This window comes from Dipodomys spectabilis, unplaced genomic scaffold (assembly GCF_019054845.1).
Source record: "Dipodomys spectabilis isolate Male_0828 unplaced genomic scaffold, ASM1905484v1 ptg000032l, whole genome shotgun sequence".
Taxonomy (NCBI): domain Eukaryota; kingdom Metazoa; phylum Chordata; class Mammalia; order Rodentia; family Heteromyidae; genus Dipodomys; species Dipodomys spectabilis.
Window position 1 is genome coordinate 111343 of NW_024870709.1, and position 8864 is coordinate 120206.

The 8864-nt window shown below is 40.2% G+C and overlaps 1 protein-coding gene across 2 annotated transcripts; it reads left to right on the forward strand.

The window, feature by feature from the left end:
* Positions 1–3524: 3524 nt before the first annotated feature.
* Positions 3525–4046, forward strand: LOC122105431 (keratin-associated protein 11-1). 2 transcript variants are annotated; one of them, XM_042676659.1, is made up of 2 exons: positions 3525–3930; positions 3961–4046. In XM_042676659.1, the coding sequence occupies exons 1-2, from the start codon at positions 3525–3527 to the stop codon at positions 4044–4046; spliced, it is 492 nt and encodes a 163-aa protein (XP_042532593.1). The 2 variants fall into 2 exon arrangements, with proteins under 2 accessions (XP_042532593.1, XP_042532592.1); XM_042676658.1 differs by having other exon boundaries at positions 3525–4046.
* Positions 4047–8864: the final 4818 nt, after the last annotated feature.

Sequence of the window (8864 nt, forward strand, 5' to 3'; positions counted from 1 at the left end):
ACAAGGGAGGAAGGTGTGTGTGTGTGTGTGTGTGTGTGTGTGTTTAATTCATGGTTATGTAAGTTCCAGACTATGTATAACCATCTCCATAGCTGTGGTTAAGTAGAACATCACAGAGAAGATGGGGGAGGGGAAAGGGAAGGGGGGGGGAGAAGAGGCTGTTTACTTCATGGCAACCAAGAAGCAGAATAAGTCAGCAATAGCAAGAGGCTGTGGATAAGAGATCACTCTTTGTGAGGGAGGGGGTGACATTGTCCAAAAAGGAATGTACTCATTAGCTGTAACCTCTCTCTAGTTCATTTTTATAATAACAATTTAAATTTTGAAATTAAAAGAAAACTCAAGACTCAGTGCAGCCTGATGTTCTCAAGTTGTTACACCCCTCAAAAAAAAAAAAGATCTTATTTTTAAGTCATCACTGGCAATAGGAAGAGACTGTGCATAAGAGAGCCTTTCCTGGCATCACCCGGATTGGAGGACCTATTTTCTCCAACCAGGCCCCATCTTCCAGAGTTTCTATCACTTCCCAGTAGTACCTTCAACTACAAATCCATCGAAATATGAGTCCACTGATTAAGCCAGAGCTGTGAAGATCTAATCACTTCCTCAGAGTTCCACCTCAGAACACTGCAATTGAGACCAAGCCTTGAATGTATCTGAGCATGTTGTAGGGACACAGTTCATTTCTAAATCTTACCAATGGAGTTGTCTTTTTTTTTCATTGCTACATCTATTTTGGAGTTGTCTTTATTTGTAGTTTTCTATAAATCTCAGTAGTCAAAATCTTCGCATCTGAAAAGAAAATACATTTTTTAAAAAGCATAAAATAACTTTCTTAATTGTACCCTGGATAGTGCTTCACTGAAGATCAGAGAAATGCGCAAACTTTTCTGGTCTAAGTGGCTTTCTAAAAACATGATTTGCCAAATCTGGAGTCATTTTAGTATAGGATTTAAGTAGTTGGCTTTCAGTCACAACTGGTAGTTTCTTTTTAGTAATTAAGTTATAAAAAACCTAATACCTTAGAATTATCTTCTACCTAACAGCTATGAAGTGGTAGGTTCCCTGGAAAATGGAAAATCAATTCACTCCTTGGCTGTACTCTGAAAATTAGCTATATAGACAGCTATTATAAATAATTATAAATTAAAACTGAAGTTTCAAACTATTGATGATTCTCTGTTCCTTTGGCTTTGTTTATAGTGGATACATCTGTTAATTAATTATTGTTGAGAATCAATTTATAAACCTGGAAAAGTGTTGAAAACTGTAACCTTTATGTAACATCTAGGAAACAATGATTTTTTTTGTTTTGAAAAATAAGAAATTGTATTTACACTTCAGTGATGATATCTCGATGTGTTTAACTAGCCCTATTGTGGATTGGTAGCTCATAGACTTTATTTTATTGAGTCTCATCTTAGCTAAATGCAAACTGCATGACTTCAACACCATTCAGTCTCCCTGGACTTTATCTCTTTCATGAGTCATCACCCCTACCCCCAGAGCTGCTGGAAGGATTCTGGAAGATGGGATATATAAATCCTCAACACTTGCACCAGCCTCCTGTGCTAAAAAAAAACACCCATCTCTTTCCCTTCTGAAATGGATAAAAGGTATTTTGTAGCTTATTTGTGATCTCCAAATCTGAGTGAAAAAGTTGAACTTGGACCCAATAATAACTCAGCCATTCTGGGAATGTGGCCCCGCTGACACGATGCATTCTCTTCTGTCCTAGCCCACACATCTTCAGCTGGGAGAAGCCTGTAAACTACTCATCTGTTTTAAAGCAGAGAGTCTAACTAGACTCTCTGACCTTCAAACACCCACTGGGACATTCTTGGTGGTGGGAACAGCATACTCTCAACACTGTGGAAAGTAGTCATCTCATTAATTTCCCCATGTTCCTGAGAACACTCTTGGAGTCACTGAAGACTGCTCCCTGGGAATTCTAATATAGCCCACAGCAGAATATCTTCTTAGAGTGACTCACTAGCCTCCAGTGAGATGAATGCTGCTTTTGCAAGGGGACTTCTGATGAGTTCTGACATAAAACTGTTTGCTTTGTGGATATTTAAAATATAGCAGAGCTGGAAGCCCTCAAATAGATGTAAATCCATTACTGTACCCCATGTAAACCAGTTTTACCAAATGACTCAGGACTTACGCCTGTTTTGAGGCTGAAATATCACTGACCACTTTATGTTGAAGTGATTTGTTTTTCCAGAGCCAAAGCTGCTGGGTCACCTGTTGTACGGGTGGACCAAAAAGCGCAGTAATTTTCACGTTCAGAGCTGACTACTTTATAGCGAGATGAAATGAAAGAGAGCAATATCCTGGTAGTTTCCCTGAACATGAGATGAAATGAAAGAGAGCAATATCCTGGTAGTTTCCCTGAACATAAAAGGAATAATTAAATATTATAGAAAACTCTTTATGTATCCACTAATTACCAAGAATTGATTAAGTGCTTGTTCCCCCCATCCCCCCCCTACCCTTATCTGTGATAGTACAATGACCTTGGAGAGTCTTTAGTTTATCCATGATTAAAATGTGTCCTATCTATAAGCACTTGCATGGCAATAAATATGTGTTGAATACATTGAGCAAATTGGGATAAAGACCCTATACCCTTGCAAATTAACATTATAATAATTTAAAGATTATCAAAGCCTGTCTCACTGGCATATTAATGGAGTACGGGAATTGCTGTTATGCAGTGTGCTTACATTTACATTTTTTAGGAATAAAGCTTGTCCAGTTTGTTTGGCAAAGGTCTTGGCTAATAAATGTGGTTGTACTTAATTAGCATTTAATTTTCTTCACTGCTTGACCAGAAAGGGTGGTCTTCACAGCCCTCTTGCCTTCTGGTGGACATCTTCTTCTGGTCAGTCTATTAATTTTGAGTCTAGCTTCTTCTTGGGCTATCAATCTTTGTGTCTTTTTCATCTGGTAGGTCTTGTCGTTCTCATTTTGAAGCAGATTTCAGGAGACACCTTCCTTATGAAAAGTTCCGTTAGCTGGGGAAGAATGACTGATTAAGTTATGCTTAAAACATATTAAGTGCCAGTGACAAAACCAAACAGGGTGTAGGTTTGTAATCAGTCAGGAGGAGAGAGAGTGTGTGATGGCAGGACAGTGGCATGTTTGGTGTTGCCATCAGATTGACATTCATTGGATACAAGGAAGATGAATGGGGGCTCAATGACGGGCAAGGATGACCAATCGCTTTGAAGCTGGAAGCCACCCTCCTCCTTAATCTGGAGTAAGTACAATGCAGAAGACTTATGACTTCGTTACCAAACTATTAACTTCCTTTATGAGGAGGAAGGCTTCTTGAGAGATAATTAACGTGTGGATTCACAAGATGTTCTAAAGCAATAGAAGCCAGAGGGACCACTGAAGGAGCCCCACCCACTAGCAAGAGTGTATATATATATATTAAAAAGCTCAGGAGCCTGGAATGACATTCACCATTCAGGAGCTAACTTCAGAAAGACATCTGTAGCCCTCTATCTGCCATCATGCCCTTCAACTGCTCTACAAGCAATTGCTCTTCCAGACCCATCGGAGGACGATACACCATGCCAGGGGCCCCAGTTGCCACATCTTCAACACAGGATGCTGACTGCCTGAGTGGCCTCTATTTGCCCAGCTCCTTCCAAACTGGCTCTTGGCTTTTAGATCATTGTCAGGAGACCAGTTGTGAGCCCACTGTGTGCCAGCCGCTGTGTTACCAGAGAACAACATGCATCTCCAGCCCTGTCCAGGTAACTTGCTCTCCACAGACTAGCTGTGTCTCCAACCCCTGCTCAAGGCCCTGCAGCCGGCCAGTCACCTTTGTCTCCAGCGGCTGCCGACCTCTGGGAGGCATTTCCAGCACCTGCCAACAAGTGGGTGGCATCGCTACTGCCTGCCAACCTGTGGGTGGTGTCGCTAGTGCCTGCCAACCAGTGGGAGGAATTTCAACCACCTGCCAACCAGTCTGTGGGGTCTCCAGGACGTACCAACAGTCCTGTGTATCCAGCTACCGAAGACCCTGCTAAGTATGCTTCCGGCCAGTGAGTGACTCAAGACTCCATGCCCTGCCAGCTGTGTTTCCAGAATCTTCCAACATGCTGCCTCCATCATGACATTGCTGACCACGATTGACTGCCTGCTGGCTGGCCACCATCCATGCATGAGCTGCCTTCGGCATTCTAAAAATGTTTCTGGCCAGCGCTGAGATAATTTTAGGGGTTGATTCCCCCGTGCTGTGGAAGTCTCTTGATGTTTCCAAAGACTTTACCACCCACAGTCCAGTAGTCCTCATGCTTTAGATGTGTCTTGACCTTGCTGCTGTATCGCCTGGCTTCTGCTTTTGTGTTTCTGGAAAAGAAAAAAAAAAAAGGGAGCTGTCTCACTGTGTATTTCTCAATAAACTCGCATTTAGTTGGCATTGCAAATGTATGTCTCGGCAGTTCTTTATTTGTAAAGTTTTCTCTTTTTAAAAATTGTATATGGAATATTCTTTGCTGATCAGGGTTTGATTTTTTTTTCCTGAGCAGAGGATAGATTTAGTCATTGTGTTCCATGGGTGAGCAAACAGATCACCCTTCATTTCCTTTATACAGAGAGCCTGGTGAATGATGTGAGGACTGTAGGATTCCATGGGGTGACTTATCTTCAATATCCTCCTCAGTCTTCCCAGAATTGGAGAATGACTTGCATGGAGGGAAAAGAATAGCAGTTCACAGCCTGCTGCAGTTTAGGGAGGAGCAGATCCAGAGGTTCCAAGGCTTACTGAAGCAGACCACAGTGGAAATCTTTGAAAAGATCCCTCCACAGTGAGCTGTGGGAAGATCGGAGGAGGAGGAAGGAAGGGAAGTTGATTTTCAGATGCTGTGAGGCATTTCTGTCAAATGGAAGCTCCAACCTCTCCTCTCCTCACCTACGCAAGCAAACCTGTAGACCTCAGACATGCTCCAAGGCAATACAATTTCCATTTAGTTAAGTCTGCACAGAAGGGGCTTAAAAGGGATCCCGTAAGTATATTGTGGTTACTCATTTGTTCTCCCCTAAGATCCACGTGGCTGGGTGGGGATGGATGTGTGAACTCCTTTTACCCTTTATTAGAAAGGGAGAATTGGTTGCCAAGTGGTTTGCTTTTACCCTTTCCATCTGTCATGTGCAGACACATTCATCTATGTTTTCTCTTCAGAGTTGTTCAAGGAGAAATGGAAGGAGACCATTTTTACAGAAAATAGAGACATAGGAGGCACATGCACCAGGAGTGATAGCAGGAGGCGCTTAGCGCCTGGCAGAGACCCCGTCATGGCTCTCTGTTGGTAGTACAAATGTTTTCCTTATTTCAGTGGTTTTTTTTTTTAAAAGATAAAACATACAAATGAGTTCTGTATAGCTGCATTACCTTCAATTTTTCCTCTGCTGCTGTTCCTGCAAGGAAAGGAGAAAATGTTTTTTATGACTAACATTAATCTCTCAGTAAAGCAAGACATGGTTTCTACTAGGCATCAGCTTCATGGTCTCTCTTTGTAAAAGAAATATTCTAGCTTTCTAAAATGCTCTGGTTTGTTTTAAAATACAAGTCACTAGAGAGACTCTAAATGGCCATTTCTAACTCAAGCCTTGTAAGATTCTCATTGTTTATTTTAATCACTTTGCCGAGGATTTGGAAAATTCAAAGTATTTCAGGGTCTGACAGACTAAAAAGTACATTCTTCAGATTTATAGGCTTCAATACAAATACGGTGATATGGATCCTCTCTACTTTTACTGAAATGATCAATCTGCTGCAATAGTAAAATTGATATATTAAGAATCTAAGAAATAGTGTTATGGTCTGATAGGAATAGACCTTTGCTTGGGCTATTTACTGTAGTGTGAGCATTCAGTGATGCCGTAGCAATCTGTTTCCTTGCCTTTATTTGGAAAATTTTCATTATTAATGTTTTGCTATTAGGGAGAGTTGATTTTAAAAAAATCTCACCATTCTTTACCTTAATACAAGAATACCTTAATAAAAAGAATATACATATATTAAATAAATCTATTTATTAAATAAATACATATGATATATATTTACTAAATATATTATTGATAAATACTAATTAAATAAAAATATTAAATATATTACTTTATTACATAAGAAATCATTATAAAGTTTCAGCTGGGTATGGCGGCTCACACCTGTAATCCTAGCTATTTGGGAGGTGAAGACTGGAAGGATGTGTCCCTGGACATCAATTGAAAATAATAGAAAATGAAACAGGGTTAGGAGGTGGGCATGGCTCAAATAGTAGAACACCTGCTTGCCAATCACAAATCCTTGAGCTAGGCACCAGTATTCCCCAGATAAACAAGTCAATCAGTAAATACATGAATAAGTAAATAAAGTAAATGAATGAACTGTAAGGCAGAGCTGGTCTTGGAGAAGTCTTTTAGAAGACAGAGCTGTGTGCCAGGCATCAGTGTGATCCTAGCTACTCAGGGGACTGACTCTGAGGATCACAGTTGGAAGCCAGCCCAGGCAGGAAAGTCCATGAGGCTCTTATTTCCAATTATTCACTCAAAAACTGGAAGTGGCACTGTGGCTCAAGGGGTAGAGCACTAGCCTTGAGCACAAAGTGTCTCAGGACAGTGTCCAGGCCCTGAATTCAAGCACCGCAACTGAAAAAATAAAATAACTAAATAAGTATTTATGTTATTTTGAATGTGATGATTTACTTATTTTCTTTTGAATGTGATCATTTCTTTCTCTTATTAACCCAAGGCCTGAAAATTCAGTCTTCCTGCAATATCCTGTAGCTGTGAGGAAGACAGCTTACCCTGACACTCACGCTGACACTTGAATGTGGGTTACTTATAGCCTTAAACCTACGTTAGCTTACCTCGGAATCAGAGATACCAATAGCATCTCCTGCCTCAATTTTCTGGGCCAAACTGAAATAACTTGTGTGTCATACAGTTCTAGCTGAGGCAGCATCACTAGGTACTTAAATGAGATGAGATGAGGTCTATCTCTTTCCAGTGTTTGGTGGAAGTGCTGGCTACTCACTAACGTCTGTGGACAATCCCACAATGGAGAGGCTGGGAATGGTGTCTTTCATTTCTCTTCATTTTGGTTCTGAACTTCGACTTTAGGAAAATGTATTGAATTTAAAATCTCTTCTTCCTAATGAATGGTCGTTTTCTGTTTCCACTTCTGGGAATCTGACATTGATGACCATTTCTTCTCCTTGCTACCAAATCCACACACAGCCAGGCAATAGTGGGCTGCGACCTAAGGATCCTTGTTTGAAGCCAGCCTAGGCAGGAAAATCCGTGAGATGCTTATGTCCAATAAACTACTCAGAAAAAGTCAGAAAGTCAGAAAGTGGTGCTGTGGCTCAAGGGGTAGAGCGTTAACCTTGAGCGCAAAGCAGCTCAGGGATAGTGCCCAGGCCCAGAGTTTAAGCCCTAGGACTAAAAAAAAAAAAAAAAAAATCCACATGCAAAGGACAACCTGACAGATCATATTGAGTTTGGAGACAGAGAGGGCATTTATACTCCAGTTATAAAGGAAGGACTTACGTTTAATTATTTTTGTTTTACTTGGTAAAATATACACAGCCTCCAAGTTGCCATTTTAACTAGTTTTAGGTAGACAATTAATTGGTGGTCAGAACATTTACAATGTCAGACCATCGCTGCTCTTAACCTCCAGAGTTCCTTCCTCATCCCAGGCTGAACTCTTGGCCCTGGTCTTCAGGACATTGTTATTAGTTCAAAATCAAATAATCAATTCCAAAGAATTTTCTCCTCTTTTGCTCCATCTTTCCTTCCTCCATATTTCTCCTTCTCTTTTCCTCCTTCCTTCCTTCCATCCTTCCTTCCTTCTTTCCTCTCTCCCCCTTTCTTTCTTGCAACTATTATGGTGCATTGAATGCTGGCTTTGCGATGGTTAATTAGCCATTACATTTCCTGTACTTATGAAGATTGTAGTTCACATCTGTAGAGAGACCTCACTAGGCTTTCACTATTATCAGTATCTTTCCTTTTGGGCTTGGCCTTTTACTCCCTAGTGCTTTGCGTTTCCTTTCTATCACATATACAATGACTTTGTAAATTCTCAGCCATTGGTGGCTTTTATGCTTTTTTTGGTATGATACCTACTTATTAAACAACTATGATTAAAATATAAAGCTATGACTTAACTCTAGATATCTGACTTTAAATCCAAGAGACATAAAGTTTAGAAGACTCAAAGAATGTATAGGAGACCTTAAAAAATGCAGGAATGGACAGTTTTGATATGTTGAGGATAGCCAGCATGCTCTAAAAATACCCCCAGAGGTAGACACAGGTTGGTTTTTTTCTTTGACCTTGACTTGGAGAGACTTGTTTGATCTCTAGATTTTTCAGGAATTGCTGTGTTTAAGAACTTGCCAATGCTTTCATGGGGGACTTTGCATTTATTTTTATGAGACTGAAATCTTAGGAGGATCTCTAGCTTCATAAGACGTACAAGTCGTATGTCGAAAACGAACTTTACAACTTTGGTTGGGGAGGGAGGAGGGTTGGTTGGGGGGGCAGAGGGAGGATGGGAAGGGGAAACAAAGGAGGAGGCTACAATGCTTGATAAGAAATGTACTCATTATCTTGCCCATGTACTTGTAACCCCTCTGCACAGTATTTTCACAATAAAAAAAATTCTCTCATAAAATATGCCTTAATCTATCTTAACTACCTAATGGGCATTTCTAGGGTTGAGTCTTCCAATATTAAATTAAAAAAAACTAAAATTAAAATGAAAAAAATTCAAAGACTCCAGTTAATTATAATATAATCTCTTTAATCAATTGGACACAATTTATATTGCACAT

Bases quoted from the DNA above. Each gene is read 5' to 3' on its own strand.
- LOC122105431 (XM_042676658.1), top strand. From the start codon at position 3,525: ATGCCCTTCAACTGCTCTACAAGCAATTGCTCTTCCAGACCCATCGGA.